General features: G+C 28.7%; 3 protein-coding genes across 3 annotated transcripts; 1 reads left to right on the forward strand and 2 right to left on the reverse strand.

Annotated features, from left to right (window-relative positions):
• Positions 1 to 390: 390 nt before the first annotated feature.
• Positions 391 to 3600, forward strand: LOC100571360 (protein Smaug homolog 2-like). The gene is made up of 5 exons (XM_008185553.3): positions 391 to 753; positions 1759 to 2149; positions 2218 to 2450; positions 2518 to 2852; positions 2924 to 3600. Coding segments are annotated over exons 1-5 (1308 nt in total). The 5' UTR covers positions 391 to 752; the 3' UTR covers positions 3272 to 3600.
• A 3843-nt stretch (positions 3601 to 7443) lies between these two features.
• On the reverse strand, positions 7444 to 11413 carry LOC100159579 (protein son of sevenless-like). The gene has a single exon (XM_001946911.5). The coding sequence runs from the start codon at positions 11140 to 11142 to the stop codon at positions 7468 to 7470; it is 3675 nt and encodes a 1224-aa protein (XP_001946946.1). The 5' UTR covers positions 11143 to 11413; the 3' UTR covers positions 7444 to 7467.
• Positions 11414 to 15583: 4170 nt separating this feature from the next.
• Positions 15584 to 17922, reverse strand: Bud31 (BUD31 homolog). Its single transcript, NM_001167953.2, has 4 exons — positions 17647 to 17922; positions 17447 to 17569; positions 16452 to 16618; positions 15584 to 16371 (listed from the first exon to the last, which is right to left on the reverse strand). The coding sequence occupies exons 1-4, from the start codon at positions 17738 to 17740 to the stop codon at positions 16321 to 16323; spliced, it is 435 nt and encodes a 144-aa protein (NP_001161425.1). The 5' UTR covers positions 17741 to 17922; the 3' UTR covers positions 15584 to 16320.
• Positions 17923 to 18292: the final 370 nt, after the last annotated feature.

An 18292-nucleotide genomic window follows, 5' to 3' on the forward strand; every position in this document is an offset into this window, starting at 1 on the left:
ATTATATATTATAGTTAAGTTTATAATAGAGGGATGCAGGCATCTAGTATACAACAGCAGCAAGTCGATTCATTTTATGAATAATATGATTTTCATTCCAACAAGATAAAAATGTAATTTATAAGTAAAATATACTATAATTTATAATTTATAATATACTTATAGGACGTGCTAGTATAGGTACCTACAGACGAATCCCGGACGAAAAGTCCGGAGGTTTAGGTGTTAAACATTAATATTTTAAAAACATTTGTAAACTATATTATAAAATATTGTATATTTTTTACAATTGTAAATTGTTCAAATCATAAATATTATTATGTAGGTTCCTTCAGTACAATATAAAATCATATATATTGGAATATACCCAGTTGGAATAAAATCAATGATATTTTGAATAGGTACAATAACATAAATCCATTGTTATTGTATGTATATATTATATATAATTACGTATAAAAGAGGGATGCAGGCATATAGTGAACAGCAGCCACCTACCTACCTATTACCTATCGCATGCTAAAAAGTGATTTTTGAGAGGGGGTATTGGAAAAAACAACCTGAGGTCCAGAAGATTCAGTGATCAACCGACAAACCGTGTTCTGACGTTGAAGTGAAACATCCGTCGCACTTTTCAAGAGATCTTACAATTCGTACGTCTTTTGCAGTCAATATACCGACATATTTACTACGTAGGTACTTAGGTACCAAACGTCGTGATAGGTATCGATTTATCAACAGAATATTTAAACAGTAAGTATTGACATTTTATTATTTCATAAATAATCCATATAATAATAATATTATAATTTGACGTACCGCCACCGTAAACTTAAAATTAAGGCTTTATTATTTAGGTATATTATCCATGTCTGAAAATGTTTATAGGCAGGTATGTTACATATGTAACATAGGTACCTATACATCAATATTCACGTCATACCTAATTTATTTCCTTATTGAACGTACTTACAATAATAGTATTTTTTTGTTAAATAATAAAACAAAAATATTTTTAAACCTTTTTTGAAAAAACACATCCAGATAAAATAAAAATGTATGGATGGATATAAATTATGATACGTCGGTCCAAAAAATTTAAAAAAAATTCATTCAAATAAGATTTTTTTCTGAATTGATTTTAGATAGGTAGATTTTAAGAGGATACCAGTCCACTGATTATTTTCTTTCTTTGGCCCACTCGCAATATATTATAGACAACGCATTCTCACTAAATGATTTTTTATTTATGTTTTGTGTAATCTATTATAGTCTAGCGGTAAAATCATCAATTATAAAAATTAAAGAGAATAATATTTGAGAGTAAGATTTGTCTAAATAATGTCTCAATACAACTTATAATGGTATTCATTTAAATGTTTGCATTTTTTATTTTTAAAATTCTAATATAAAGTTAATTTTTAATTAAAAGTAATTTCCTAAATGTGAAATCATCAAAAATATTATTTTCTTTCATTTTTGTAATGGGTTCATTTTACTCTAAGATTTCTCAAAAATCATAAAAACGATTTTTCGTGAATGCGTTATATCAATGTTGCGAGTGGGTCTGAGGGATTAAACAAATATCGTCTTGGGAAATTTATGTAATTTAATGAATATGAAAATAAAGAATTTTATAATAATGTATATTATGTTTTCAAAAATTGATATATTTAGGTAGTTGACTCAATATATGCTTATAATTATTTCCATTTAAAAAATTATTTTCTTAATTCATATTGTTGCTTTTATTTTCAGTGGACGAAATGAAACAATTAGCAGAGGCATTAATGCAGTGTAAATCATTCAAAGAACGACAAGAACGTCTGAGTGAATCTCTAGATCATCTGTCATTCAACTATCCTGATCTATACACTGTGTTGTATAGAGAGATGAAAAAAAGAGAACTGGATTCCAATGATCCAAGTAAAATTACTAAATGGTTAAATAATCAATCGTCAAAATCATTTGTAAGACTTCATGAAGCATTGATGTTGGTAAAAAATAACAACATAATGGCCAAAGAGGAGTATATGTACAATTTAAGACGTATGCTAAACCAAACAATTGAAAATGGTACCAACATTCAGATAGCAGTGAAAATATGCAATTTGATTGAGAAGTCACCAAACTTAACCATCATTCACAAGTTAGTTTAAGCTTTGATTTTTTTCATTACTTTTTTTCAACTAATAATACCATTTTATAAATTTACAGGAATTTGAAACATCTAATTCGCCAAGTAAACCAACTGAACAACAGTGAGCGCCACATGCCGACAGAAACCTTGACAGGAAACTTTTGGCCAAGTTATTTTAGACCACCGCCCATAAATCATTTCCAACCATTTAATGTTCGGCCTGCTCAACAGCCGAACACCTCTGTTTGGCCAAACATTCTGCAACCGACAAATTTAAATTCTGCTCCTGCAGGTCTACCACATTTTAGAAGTAAGAATTAATCATTGACCAAGCACAGAACAATACTTAAATATGATGTACAATTTGTTTTTTTTAGTGGAATGTTTTGGCTACAACCATCTGGAAATGATTGCAAAGACCAACAGGGCCACTACTTTGGGGGACCCACAGTCACTTGACGACCTGACTATTCTCAATCAAGAAATGGATGGAGCAGTTGCCAAGTGGCTTCACTACTTGAAACTACATAAATACCAATGGTTCTTCAACAGCCTCAGTTATCTGGAAATTGAATTCATTGATGAGGACAATATCGATGATTTCATAGCTAAAGTTAACAAAAATTCCATTACAAAAGGTGCACAAAAGAAGATATGCTTATCAACAAAGACGTTGAGGGATCGGACACAAAAGTTGAACAACTTATTATTGGTAATATTTTGAATACATTTATGACTTTTGGGTAAACAAAACTAATAAATGTAAATTACTTTTGGTTACAGGCTTTGGATTTGGAAGTTACTCCCAATGAACTGTGTGAATACATGTCGTACATGCGAGACTTATTGCATTATCCCATACCGAACAAGAATTGTGTGGTTGGCGACCAACTACAACAAGACATAGTCCTTGTCATGGAGAAACTGTTAAATCAACTGCTAGAAAAACTTGGAAAGATTCGTTCTTTAGCTGCCCAGAGTCTACTTGGAATGTCTATCAACAAATACTTGGAATGCACCTTATTAATAATCGGTAATCAAACATTCATGAAACAGCAAATTGACGAGACTTTGATGTTTGCTGAAACTTTAAAATGCAGAGTCCATAGAATTCCTAGAAATTTTAACTAATGTTTTCATTATTTTTCAATTGGAACTTCATACTAGATATTATGCATACTGCATTTTTTAATTTTATTATTTTTATTTGCGACTGATGCCTACCAGATTTATTTTAATATAATTGTTTTTTTACCTATAATTTATTTAATTGTGTACGATCTTAATTTTTAATATTTTTATACAGATGCATGTTGTATTTAATTGTTAGTACCTATTCACAATTTATTGTTGTTGACTTAATGATTCGGTGCTTTAAACACTTGAAAAATATTTATTACCACCATAATTTTATAACTGGTAAAACATTTTATTCTAATACTATTTTACATAACCAAAAAACTTATTTTTTTTTTTTTGATTTTTATTGTTGTGTGTTAATTATATTTAAAATCTATTATGGTTGAGTTTTTTTGATTTTATGTTAATTTAACTTAATTGTTTTGTTTTAAATGTTTTACATTAATAATTATTATTTATTGACCATTATATTATTATGCATGATATTGTTACAAGACTCTATTGTTTATTTTAGCATTATTGTTTTGTTTATAGTTAGTGTAAAGACGTGACTTTTTAACTGTATTTTTATGGTTACTTTATTTGATTTAATATTTTTGTTCATAAAATTATAGATTATTTTATACATTTTTCATAATATAGACGTGTTTTATTATAATGTTGACTACTACAATTATTTATTGATTTGAGAACTGAGAGATAAGTTTTTTTTCAATACGATCAAAATATATGTGTTATTTGGCAAAACTTATTTTACTATTCTAAGGACAACAACTAGGGCAGTACAAATGTATTCCTCTTTTAGAGTTAAGTATAAAACATATTAATAATTGAGTATTTTACTTCAGGGTTTTTTTTAATGATTTTTTCTGACTTCACAAACTTATTCCCACTCTTGATTATAGTAGGGAATTTGTCTACGCAGACCAAACCCTATGGACTGATAGCGGTTGAACTGTCAGGGTTGCGGGTGGCTTCAGGGGTCCAAGTTGTATTTCTAAACAATGTTATTTACTTGAAGTAGGTAATTTGTAATATTAATTGTTTATAAAAATAAGAACAATCAATTGACTATAGGTACCTAATTTTTTTTATAATTTTTGTAGTACACTTTTACATAAAATAACAGTCAATGTGTTACCATTTGAGTCTGTATATAAAAAATAACTATTGTAGGTATGTTATATATATAATTAAAAGCTTTGAATCCTTTCCGGATATGAAACATTTAATAATTAAAATAGAAAATAGGGCATTTGATGTCAGAATAGAGTATTCTAGAAAAGAATTTGGTCAAAAATTCATAGACTATCTAGGTCCAAAAAACTACAACTTTATGCCAGTAATATAAAAAGGGACATAGGTATTCTGTAAAGAAAGGAATCGTATAACTGTAGAAATGAAAAAAAAATCAGATTTGGTTTTTTTCAATACTTGAACAAATAATAAGGAATTATGTTTAACTGTTGTAATTTAATATAGTTACCCATAAGTATTCTAATTGTATAGATTCATTATTCAGTTCTTGACCACTTGTCTTATTTATAATTAAATTGTTCATATTATGTTATATAACTGTCTACCATCACCACAAGCATGTGCTTGAAGGTGGTAGATATATTTTTTTTAAATAGTATAATAATGAATAATATAAACAATTTTTAATTTTAATAGAAACCTTTTTATTATTTTGAAGTTTACTCAATTATTGTTTTATAATATATGATAAAATATATCATGGGATCATCCTGACATTTTTTGCATGTACTGCACAGTTACTTTTCTCACTGCACAAAATGTGTCTCACTGCACACTAAAAAAAACCCTGTTTTACTTCAACCTTTTTATCGGGGAACAGAGCAATAGGTAGAATTCAAATACTTTTTAATTTACATTTATACAATTATAGGGTTGATTAAAAATGTAAGGAGTTAGTTTTATAATCGTATGCATTATTTATTGTTGTTTTGTTTAATTATTATTAAATTATAATCATTTTTAATCCATAAATTACAATATATTAATCAATGAATTTAATTTTTATATTTTACAAATAAAATGTTCAGTATAATACATTTTTGACATAGGTAATTCAAATATTAATACTTTTTTCATCATTATCTCTTCTGTGGCGCTCAATATCCAATTGTTACTATTATTTATGTTTTATAAATGTGTCAAATTATGGCTTAAAAAAATACATAGTTCAACAAATCAGAACTGAGGGAGACACTGGCATAAGCGTGCGTAGAATTTCTGGTATGGTGGTCATACATAAGTACATAACACATTAACACACATACACACACACACATATTACGTATATATAATATTCATATTCACACTTAAGTTATAAAAACTAATTTGGTCGGGGTAACTTCATTTAACTAAATTGTAGTATACCGTTTATTCTTTTTGCATTGTTACCTATATCGATAGGAAAGAAATAGCTATCCAATTGTTTTATTAAGCCTCCTTTTTGATTGGAATTATTAAATACCTAATTGAAACATAGTGTTTAACATAAGACAACTGTAAAAGTAGATCGCGGGGTAGGTAGACATAATTTTAAATATTATAATAAAACATTTCTATTTCATAAAATTACTTGATTAACCAAGTAGGTAAGTATTTACTATCTATCGCCTATTACTGTTGTAATGTGGACTAAAAAAAATTAAAAGCGCCCATAATTTGTATTACTGAAACATATTATTATCAGATGAAAAAAAAAAAAAAATATACACATTCATTCAATATATTATAACAATTTAGTTTGATTTATTCAATAAAAAATATAATAGCTCTATATTCCATCTAACAAAGTTGAACATATCATGGTGTTTATCAATTAACTACAAAACGTATTTAAGCTAAATTACTAAAACTAAGCACAAATCATTAATATTTTTATAAAATTCAATTCTTAAAAATAATGATATTATATTGTGGATAGTAATTTTATAAATCTATATAACCTACACGAAATATAGGAAATAATAATATGAAAAATAGTCGGACTACAACTTAAATAGGTAATCAAGCTAGGCACCTAATTCAATTTGTATATAATTTAAACATTTTATTTTTTCAAAGCACCAAGAGTATCATATTATTTTGTATACTTATGTGTCACATAGGGCACACTATTTGAATATTCTAATTTATTATAAACACATGTTCACTATACTGTAGATTTTTATCAACATACATATTATTATTATCATTGAGTCCTATATTATATTGTATACAAGTATAAATTGTATAATAAATAAAAAATTCTATATTATATTAAAATATATAATCTGAAATAAAAATCAATATGAATATATCAATCTATGTTAAATGTTATATATGTATTTAAGTCTAATAAACATACCTCTAAAATATCCTAACACTGTAAAAATAATGTTTAATGTGCTTACATAGTTACATAATATTATTATGATAATTAACATTAAAATATATTGAAATGTCAATATTTAAGCTATATATTTTCACAATATTACAATATTAATCAAAAGGTATCTACTACACAATTTGTAAATCTGTATGGTTTGTAACTTTGTAAGAATAAAAATATATCCAACAACAAAGAATACACAGGTTATCACAGTCAATATGCAATTTGTTTTCAATAATAATTTAAATCTAACATTATTTAATATTGGACCAAATGTTGGTGTTATGGAATTACAAATTTAAAAATGATACAAAAGAGAAAAATGGATACAGGCTATAGAAATCAAATTCAAGCACTTGCCTATAATATTTTATCCAGATTTTGGTAATACATATTACATATGGAATTACAAATTTAAAAATGATACATAAGAGAAAAATGTATACAGGCTATAGAAATCAAATTCAAGCACTTGCCTATAATATTTTATCCAGATTTTGGTAATACATATTACATATGGAATTACAAATTTAAAAATGATATAAAAGAGAAAAATGTATACAGGCTATAGAAATCAAATTCAAGCACTTGCCTATAATATTTTATCCAGATTTTGGTAATACATATTACACATTTATGGGATATACTATAGTCATTGCTTAAGTTAACTAAAATACAATTTTTCAGGATTCATTTATAAAATGAAATTAAAATATGGCAATTATTTAGTAACTGGTTCTTGATATATTGATTTATAATGCTTATAAAAAATAATATTAGGCATTCAAACATTGAATTGAAACATAGAAGGAGTTGTTCTTTTTAGTACAAACATTTTTAATGGAAACCTAGAGTTTTGTATAACTTCTGGTTTAAAGAATGGTGGTCCGCTCAGACGTTCGAAAGTATTATCACGTTTGGGTAGATTAACAATAGCTTTTGTTTTTAGTTCCATAGGCTTCTTACTAGGACTAATTGGTGGTACAAGTTTTTTGTTCCAATTTAAATCTTGGTTCATTTCTGGTTTGGGTAAGTCTACAACAAATTTCTGAAAAGTTAAAACTTCTTCAACTGGTAATCTTCTTGGAGGTAAAGGTGGAGCCATTCTCCTTGGTGGTATAGGTGGTCTGAACGATCCATCTATTTTACTCAGTCGAGGTGGAACTGGAGGAACATCGTTATTTTTTCCTAAAGTAAATGTTACTGGTGCAAAGACAGAATCATCTGTATCTCTTTTATCCATTTGAATAACTAGAGAACTTGATGAACTTAAATTTCTTCTACCTTGGACATCCATATCTTTGGAAGATACTGATGGCACTCGTATTTTAGACTTTAAACCGGGTGACTTAAGATTTAAGTCTGGCCATTTTCGTGGATACTTTGGAAATTGTTTGACATTTCTTGGTTCAATTTCTAAAGATTTTGCATACAAATAGTTACTAATATCTGTATCTTTCATATCATTAAACGGATTTAAGTTCTCTAAAAACTTTTTTATTTTAGGCTCGACATTTAAACAGTAAGGTTGATTTTGATATTGCTGGATTTCCCCAATAATTTCTGCCACTTTTCTCCGTTTATTAAAATTAATTAAATTTGGGTTGTTTGTCAAACAATCTGGATTACCTTCTTCAATATGCAATATATTTGTTAAATACATACCAATGAATGGGACACATGGAGGATTTATACTTCTTAATTTATCTTGATATTTTCTAAAATGATTATTACTCAAATCTCGAGCTTCTTCTAGAGCTCTATCAAGTCTAGCATTGACAGATTGCATTGTAAATTTTAGACGAAATACTGCAGCTGAACTCATGGCTGACAGAACACCTAAGACACCATTGAAATTATTTAGCTCATCTAATGCCATCATTACTTCAATAAATCTTGATACAACTGCTACTCTCTCTTCAATGTTTTCACATTCAACAATGGCTTTTTCAATCCAACGACTAAAATTTGTAGTACGCTTGATTAAACGAAGTAAATGTGGAGAATTTATTTCTTTGTCTTTTTTAGTCCATACAGATCCAACCAACTCTGAAGGTTTAACTGCTCTATAATTTTCAGATTCAATAAGAGTCAATTGTCTTGCAAATTCAATAGGATGTACAAGTAGAATGTTAAAATCGTCGTTTCCATTAAAATCCATATGAACTTCAATTGCTGGCGGTGGTGAATCAAATGCAAACGTTATTTCTTTTTGAGCTTCAGATGTTTTTCTTTGAATTATTTTAATAACTGAATCAGCCCATTTTTTCATTGATTTTCCATTAATTGATTCTATAAATGAATGCAATTTATCTAATAAATATGGATCGCATTGATAGTCATAATAGTGATAGTCAACCCAATGCCTAATCACATTTAAAACTCTAAATTGAACAGGTACTAAATATTCTTTTTTAAATCGTTTAGTTTCATCTCGAAGACTTACTGAATCCATAGTTATACCAAAAGGCTCAGGAATGTTGTACCTTTCGATTAAGAGATCCATTAACTCATGAGGTGAACAAAAACTACGATATGTTGTTAAGAATGTTTTTACAAATTTTGGATCAGCATAAATATGATATGTCAATCGTTCTATAAGTTTCAGCAAAATGGCACCTTTAATAAGAGGAACACCATTATTTTCTTTTTCCTCAAAAATAATGTTAGACCGAGAATCAGGTTCAACAAATCTGTATTGTTCAATTGAAGGTAACCTTAAAGGAAATTTTTTATCTTCATCAAGTAATATACTGTTTAAAGTTCTGTCTAGCATACTTTTTGTGTTCAGCATAATTAAATCGGCCATCCAATTAGCTTTATCTTGAAAAGAACTGGCAACTAATATTACTGGTGGCTGTAAACGAGGGACTATTTCAAAAAAGTGTTTTGTCTCGTCTGTATCATCTCTATCAACAATTTCCACTTTTCTAATAAATAATTTTTCTTTTAATTTGAATTCAGACAAACCACCAACAAGTTGAGAGCTGACTGATACCGAAGTCCTTCTGCTATTTGATTTACATAAGAGAAGAACACCATCAAATAAGATTGCCTTACGCTCTGAACAACGCTTACCTCCACTCGATAATTTTACAAGTACTCCTTCTCTAATGAACTCTGTGCAACATTGACCCATATCTTTACCATCCCAACCATCAATAGCTTTTTGCATTTCATTCAGTTTTTCAATGGCTAACAATCGTCTAGGTGTTGCATTAATTTTAAGTCCAAATTCTTTGACATTATCTGGCAAGTTAACTTGATTTGCAGCTGATGTCATTTGTAATTGTAAAGGTCTCAAAATGCCTTCAACTTGTTCCAAACACTCTTTATCATGCTGGGAAGGAGAAAGTTGATGTAAAATTCTAAAATACTCAAAATAGAGAATACAATGCCACAGGGGTAAAAGTAACAATTTTGGGAAATAATATTTTACAGCTTCTTTAAAACCATAGCCAGCCGATTGAAGTAAATTTGAAACTTCTGGTTTACCGATTAAATTCCAAAATATATCTCTACATTGTTTTTTGACAATATCATTTGCATAGCGTGCAAACACATCAAATTCAGCGGCTTCAGCCAACTCTTCAATACAGCAACCAACTGTAGCTGATTTATCCTCTGCAATTTCTAATATGTCTTCAATAGAGCTTAAAAATAATGCAGTAGTCTTACATATGTCTGTAATATTGTTGAACATATTATCCAATTCTTGACTGCTACCTACAGGAATGATACGATCAATTTCTTCTTTGAAAATTTTTAAAATTAAATGTAAATCTCTAATAAGTTGCCTTTCATCATGCATTAGATCTCTTATGACTTCTTCATAAGTAGTAGTTTTTGGAATTTTATCAATACCTAATTCAGACAGGTTCAAGTCACCGTTATTGTCGTGCTGGCCATATAAGTCCATTAATACTTTATCGCCACATATCGCAACACAGAGGTCTTGGTAGCTGATTTCTACACGATGTATATTATTTACATAGTTACCAGCTAATTTTAAAATGTCCGCTGCCATGTATTCTAAAACAGCTGTTATGTAAAGAGCCACTGGATAGTCTAACTTGTATTGGAGTATTTCTTTTTGCACTAAATTATGAATTTTATCGGTTGGTAATATTAAAAGGTTTTTTTTCTTGTTCTTTTCTATTGCCTCATTAGCATCTTTAATAGCCCACTTGTCTATTGGCTTAGGAAACCATCGTTTTACTTGGTCTTCGATGTCGAATACAGTATGCGGTGGTGATGACCTTAAAGTGAGTATCTCCAGGCATTGAACAACTAACATTTCGACACATTCTAATGCTTCGTCGCTGACTGTTAACAAAGGGTGCACCTGATCGGCGATCTTCCTTAACGATCCTATCAACAGCCCTTTCCATTTCGTTGGATTGCCTTGTATGCACAGGCATTTTTCGATTTCCGCTTTGGTAAACGAGTTGGAGACCATCTGCTAGCCAGAAAAAAACGCTATACTTACCCGATCTCCAAAATGGGGGTAATAAAGTCAACTTGTGTAATAATAAAAACAAATTCAATTATAAAATAAATTACTTGTGTACCATTATTTAGTGTTGTATATCGATTTTAATTGAATATTTGGATATTGAAAGCTTCATAATCTTTTCACATGAAACATGAAATAAGATGATTTTAATAATACTTAATTATTTTAATTCGTGATAGGCGTCAGCCGATAAGTATTTTGTACCAATAAATAAATTATTTTATAATTATAATATTGTTATATTGTTAATATTATTATTATTGTTGTTTACTTTATCATAAAATTTACTTTGTGATTGTCATGGAGCAAACGATAACTCTGGTGCTTTCTCCTCCAAAGTTAATTTTATAAGACCCATGAATTAAGATAATAACTTTTTAGTGATAAAAACTCTTAATACCTATTACCTATATAATTTATAAAGATACCTATTATAGTATTATGTAGTAATAAGTTTTGATAATTTTAGATTCTGAGTGGAACGATGAATGTATTGATTTTACAATGATGTGTGTTTTTTTATTTTATTTTTTTATTTTTTTTGTGTCTGTGTACACGATAAGTAGTCGAAATAATGCTACGATTTTCAACTTCAGTATCTTGTTCGATCAGAAAGTGAATATCGTTGGTGCATTGGGGAGGTCAAGATTTAAATTTCCCAGTGGTTTTCAAAAGCGCCGGGAAAAACAAAAGAAAAATTAAGGAAAAACGGGAATTTTTACGCAAAATCTGTTTTCGAGAAAATCGATTTTGGTTTTTGGTGTTACTTTAAAAAAAAAGACCGTAGATACATGAAATTTTGACTGAATGTTTATCTTAGCATTTTCTATACACCATAAAATTTTCAAAAATATTTGATTTATTTTGAGCTCTTTACGGACATTTTCATTTTCCATTTTTTTTTTAGTTTTTTTTCTAAAAATATCAATAAAATTTTATTTGTTTGATAAAAAAGCTAAATATTAAAAATCGTTAGTCACAGTTTTTTTTTATAAACATTTAAAGTTCAAAAAATGACAAAATATGGAAAAATCACGAAACTTTGCAAATTATTTCGAGTTAGTAATTCATAAAAATTTTTCTTTTTAAATCTAAGATATGAAAATGTAAACAAGATTCCTTATAAGATTATCTACCTTTATCAAACAAAAAATATCTATAAGAAAGTCAAATTAAATTTTTATGATCGTTTGAAATTCAAATTTTTACAACATTGGATATTCACTCGTTTTCTCATGTAGCGATTTCCTTATTTTGTTGTATTTCAAAAACGAATAACTGCAGATACATGAAAATTTTACTGAATGTTTATATTAGCATTTCCTATACACCATACAATTTTGAAAATATTTTGACTCTTTTTGAGCTGTTTACGGACATTTTCAGTTTTAAATTTTTTTAGTTTTTTTTTCTATAAATATCAATAAAGTTTTATCTGTTGGGCCAAAAAGTGTATAAATTTAATACAAAGCTCCTGATATATTGTTACAATATCAGTTGAAAAATATTAAAAATACATAGGCACAATTTTTTTTTATAAGCATTTAAAGATCAAATTTTAATTTGAAAAATTATTTTGTAGTTAAAAATTTATAAAATGTTCAACTTTTATATCTAAGGATTGAAAATCTAAAATCAAGATTCCACGTAAATATTTAATTCTGTTACCAAAAATTCTAAGAAATACATAAGCACAATTTATTTTTACAGTCATTTTAAGTACAAATTTGGACGAAATTACATATTAATAACCTAGAATAACTAAATAACTAATAGTAATTTACTATTTTAGTTATTTTGTTGTGATTGTATAATATTATTCGTGGGTACTTTAAACTTCTAAAGTATACTATTATATATCTATGATAGTACCACGGTTTTTTGTTGATGTATATCGCGTTATAAGTACCTAATAGATATTATGATATGATTAATTTGGAATTTATTATATGTACCTATTATAGATCAATTTTTTTAAAATACTATAGACTATAATATAATATTATGTCAGATGTCTTATACCTAGACTGACATACCGTCTCCGCTCAGAATCGTTTTTCTTATACAATGATATTATATCATTGAATTCAAATTTAATACCATCCATTATACAGTGACCCACTTGTAACCTACTGTACAGCAGAGCGACATCCACTTGGATGTTTATATTTACATAGTTTATTTTTTATTATGATTTATGATTTATAATTGACAGTGAATTTTTTTATTATGATTTATGACTTATAATTCACGAAGCCTGTAGATACTACAAATTTACTATCATAACTATTATTATTATTATTATTATTATTATTATTGCTATTATTATTATTTATGTCTATTAACAACATGAGTTTTGTAATAACAAATTAAGTGATAATGTGATATAGGTACTATATATACGCACTTGTATCTTTTTTTTTTTTTTTATTTGAAAAATACACACTTATATCTAGGTATATCTTACCTCAAATAGTACAAACTGTCCACCGTTTTAATTTTTTCTAGGTGACCGTACAAAGTGTCTTACAACCAATTTAACACGAGGACATTAAAATGACTTGTAAGTGTGTGCAAAGTAAATGAACATAAGTATGTGTGAGTTTAATATTTCAATCTGAAATCGTTTTCTGTTAATATATCCTAGAAATGTCCTGAATTATAACCATAGACCTATAAACTAAGTTTATAGGTCTATGATTATAACAGTAGGCCGCATGATACCGCCCGGTATATCGGTCGTTATTTATATTCGTCGGCAATTAACTCACGTACGCGCAGGCATTGACGGAGATTTTAAATATGATCAACTTTTATCAATTTAAAATAAACGGTTTTTAGACCAATAAGCTAGACAAAACTGGACTCTGGAGGAATTTTGTTTGACGGATTTTAATTCTGAAAACGGATTATGATTTATGATTGACTAACAAGCTTACTAGGTTATGCCAGAGTCGATTTTTCATACTCCTATTATTGTTAGTGTCAATATGATTCATGAACCATGATGACATGGATACTATAAATACAAAAATATCATATTTTTTATTCTTGGATATATATATAACTTTGATACTTTAGAGTAAATCATACACTACTTACGTACAAACTAGGGGTCCACGATCTATCGCAGGTAGATTGTCTACCTGATAATATACTGCTGCGATTCAGAATTTTTATTCCGGGCAACGGAAAAGTTAAGATTAATTTTAAACACCATACACCGAATATTAAATAACGAATTGAACAAAGTTTGAGTCATATAGAGATGGTACATTTAACGGGCAACGAAGTGCACGGGTTCAGCTTATTATATACTTATATATATAATATATAATATAAAGATTAATGTTATATTGTTTTAAATAGTTGGTGCAAACCTAAGGTGTTACTCGGCGTATAGAATATCGTATATGCAAAAAAGATACGTATCAAACTTGGCGTGGTGATACGAAGACGGGCTTTGGACTGTACGTTATCAAGTATTTTATGAGTACATTGCGCTTTTGGGACTTGGGGGTGAACGTATATGCTTTTAAAAACTACTGGAAATATGGGATTTTGACCTTCCCAATGTACCACTAGATTCACTTTCCCATCTAACGAGATACTGAAGTTGAAAATCAAAGCATTATTTGACTACTTGTCTACTTATCGTGTACACAGTACACGGACACAAAAAAAAAAAATAAAAACACACATAATTGTAAAATCAATACTTTCATCACTCCACTCAGAATCTAAAATGTGATACAGGTACACAAATACACAATTATTATCAAAACAAGAAATAGAAGTTATTTATCCCGTGCCACCGTCCGCCTCATAACCAGTTAATACGGCTTAACTTAATGTCATACTCATCATCTAGGTATTTTGTTTACATTTATATAGGCTCGGTCCACGATGTAGTCATAACTCTGCGTTGAAAAGTCAGTAACAATTTAACGGAATTTAATGTTAGGAGCGCTAAGAAGGCCGATTCTTCATATAATTCTGTATAGCGGTATACGCATTAAACCTTTAGGAACAAATTTAGTGTACTTCCCAAGCGATTATTTGGAAATGTTAGTATTTTTATGCTCAATGTGTTTGTGAAATCAGAATTTATCTATCTTACTTACTTTTTTAATAAAAAGTCATACAAATACTAACATTTCCAAAAAATTTAAATTCTTAGTATTTTAAGCTCAAAAACAGTATGGTGGAAATGTGGAATAAAGATTGGTATGTTTTGGCTAAAATAACTATCCGCCACATTTCCACTTAATGTACATATTAGGTATGTTTTTCGATTTTTGGTATAAATGAAGTATATTTATCATTATTATTGCAACTTGCAAATGGTATGAGATACACATGACTAATGACTATCAATCATGAATTGTAGTATTGTACCGTTATATTATTATAATAAAACAAATTACAAGGTAAGGCTATACTTTTATAGTTATATAGATATTACGACAGCTTCACGCATTCTTATGTTTGTTTCGGTGTTTTATTATATAAGATTATAATTTTAATTTGTTAAACACTGGAGTGCCCTGTTTCCTTCTCCCCAAAAGAGGAGTGCCATTTTATAAGTGCCCCTGGGCGCCAAAATTCTAAATACCAATACGGTCTTAAGTCTATATTATATAACAATTATAATAGCAAACAGCGGAACAAGTATAAGACGTTTAATTGAGTATCTTGAATAGGAGAAGCCCGAATCATATCGGAAGCATGCCACATGAGATTATTTATATAGTTATATGAGAAATAGTATAGTACCCATAAAAACAAACAATTATTTGGTAAAATAGTTAATGTATATAGGTACCCTTCAAAATACATATTTTGATGGTATGTTATACCACAATACATTTTATATTGATATAATAGTAAGAAAAGTCAATAATATATGTTATTAAAAATGTTTATCTTAAAAATGAATGCAATTCATACTTTACATTATCATTATGGAAATTAAAAATATCTAACTTATTAAGATTTCAGTTAGTATGCTGTTTTAATTTCAGTCTTATACCACACACATATTAATATAGAAATAAATTCATTACATGTATTAAGAATAAAAATAATACAATAATGATTTAACTAGTATTTAGTGTTTGTTTAGCCAGAACAACCTCTACATCCACAATGCACACATTCCACAATTCGACCCTGAAAAACATAATACATAAGTAAAATTATTGTTGATTTTAAAACAAATATTTTAAAATATTAAATTATTAAGCAATTACTTCTTCTAATTTAGATTTTGGAACTCGGCATATACAGCTAGTTCCAAAATTTGTATCCCTAGTTTGAATACAACGAAGGCAACATAGATTTTCATAACCTTGTTTCTTCCATTTTGCTATTAAATTTTGATCAGCAATTTTTTCTTGAAGACAGAAATCATACAATTCTATAATAAAAAATGTCAATAATAATTTAAACTATACCTATCTAAACTTTCATCATTTTATATTAAAAATATTGGATATAGTTATATATAATAGTAAATACAAGCAGATTGTATTTTTAGTTATTGAATAAAATGTAATTAAACATTTAATTATTTGTTAATCAAACAACAGCGGCTAATCAAAGCAAAAAATTGTAATTTAACTTAAGTAATATAATCTTTTCCACTTATTCAACAGTTTGTTCCTACTTGACAACAATGGTGCAGAACTACATCAAAGTTATTTAATTTAAGGGGATCGGTGATGGATAGTTATTAAGGAGTTTGAAATAGGCAATTTTCAAATAGCATGCATGCGGGTCTTGTAAATATATGCGTAGTAAGTTACCATTAGTGGGTGAGACTGTGTTATTGAATTAGTGTAGCACTCCTACAAGCACATATACAAGGAGTTGCATGTAGGGGTGAAATTGGGAAAAGTGGACTTCAAGTTGGATTTCAACTAAACATAATAAGTAATAACAAATTCAAATCAGTTTTAAAAAATATAAACGCATATATATCGCTAGATCGATAACAAAAGATTGGTATGTTATGGGCTTTTGCTAAAATAACTGTCCGCCACTGATCCTTGTAACCCATTCTTAAAAGAGATACTTTATTCTGAAAAATTAAAAACCCCAAATGAAAATCATAAATTGTACCCTTTTAAAAATATTTGATTATATTTTCTTTGTATTTTCTCTTGCAATTAGGATTTAAAATATATCAAATTATAATAATAATTATAATTATAGTTGTATTCAAAACTGATATTGTAATACAAACCTCTAGAAATAGCTTTACGTCTATGGAACAAATCATAAATATATCTTGATTTCTGGTTATGAATTTTGAAAATTGGCCACAATGCTTCTACTTTACGTTTGCCTTCATGTGATTCAGTTTCAGCTAAAAATCACAAACAATGTGGAATAGTCCTTAACAATCAAGTATTCTTAGAGAAACCAAAATCGTTTCGTACCTACCTTCTCTCATTTTTTGCTCCAATTCTTCTAGAGTAGGTTCTATAAGTTCCCATCCATCAGGAGGTGGTTTCCGGCTTCTACGAACTTTTGGCATAATTAATGTGGCTATGTTCACGTCCGACGTGAAACAAATAATTATTAACTATGTAATGTACTTCAGACTATTCATACTTATAAATATTCTCATTTTTTATGGGAAACTGTGCTAATGATAAGACCGGCTTGGGCCTTGGACCGGTGCGGCCCCGCAGTGACTGCAGCACCCGAGGAATTAACGCCCTCACAGTCAGTCCAGATCATGCGTTATAATTATTCTTCCCTGTTGTCGGTGGTCACACAGCTTTAAGTGATAAGTGAATAACTGATAACCAAGTTGTAGATATTGGCATCACGAACTACTACATAGGACTGGACACTCCGGGCAGGGGGAGGGTGGGACACCGGTCACAAAGTTGTACGGGTATGTACGTTTGCGACTGTGATGCTATCTAGTGACGTACTAGATTTACTACATTTCGAATTTTACTTTTATAAACATAACTAGCTCTAAGTGTAACTCGGGGCCCGTTGGACTCGCTGAAAGTGGATACCGATTTTGGAGACAATGTCGTTGGAATTATAAAAGTCACGACAGTAAAGTTGTAAG

This window comes from Acyrthosiphon pisum, chromosome A2, assembly GCF_005508785.2.
Source record: "Acyrthosiphon pisum isolate AL4f chromosome A2, pea_aphid_22Mar2018_4r6ur, whole genome shotgun sequence".
Taxonomy (NCBI): Eukaryota; Metazoa; Arthropoda; class Insecta; order Hemiptera; family Aphididae; genus Acyrthosiphon; species Acyrthosiphon pisum.

Coding starts and splice junctions, on each gene's coding strand:
- LOC100571360 (XM_008185553.3), top strand. Junction 2,150..2,217: donor AACTTAACCATCATTCACAA/GTTAGTTTAAGC, acceptor ATAAATTTACAG/GAATTTGAAACATCTAATTC. Junction 2,853..2,923: donor AGTTGAACAACTTATTATTG/GTAATATTTTGA, acceptor TTTTGGTTACAG/GCTTTGGATTTGGAAGTTAC.
- LOC100159579 (XM_001946911.5), bottom strand. CDS start 11,142: ATGGTCTCCAACTCGTTTACCAAAGCGGAAATCGAAAAATGCCTGTGC.
- Bud31 (NM_001167953.2), bottom strand. CDS start 17,740: ATGCCAAAAGTTCGTAGAAGCCGGAAACCACCTCCTGATGGATGGGAA. Junction 17,570..17,646: donor GGAGCAAAAAATGAGAGAAG/GTAGGTACGAAA, acceptor TGTGATTTTTAG/CTGAAACTGAATCACATGAA. Junction 16,619..17,446: donor ACGTAAAGCTATTTCTAGAG/GTTTGTATTACA, acceptor TTTTTATTATAG/AATTGTATGATTTCTGTCTT.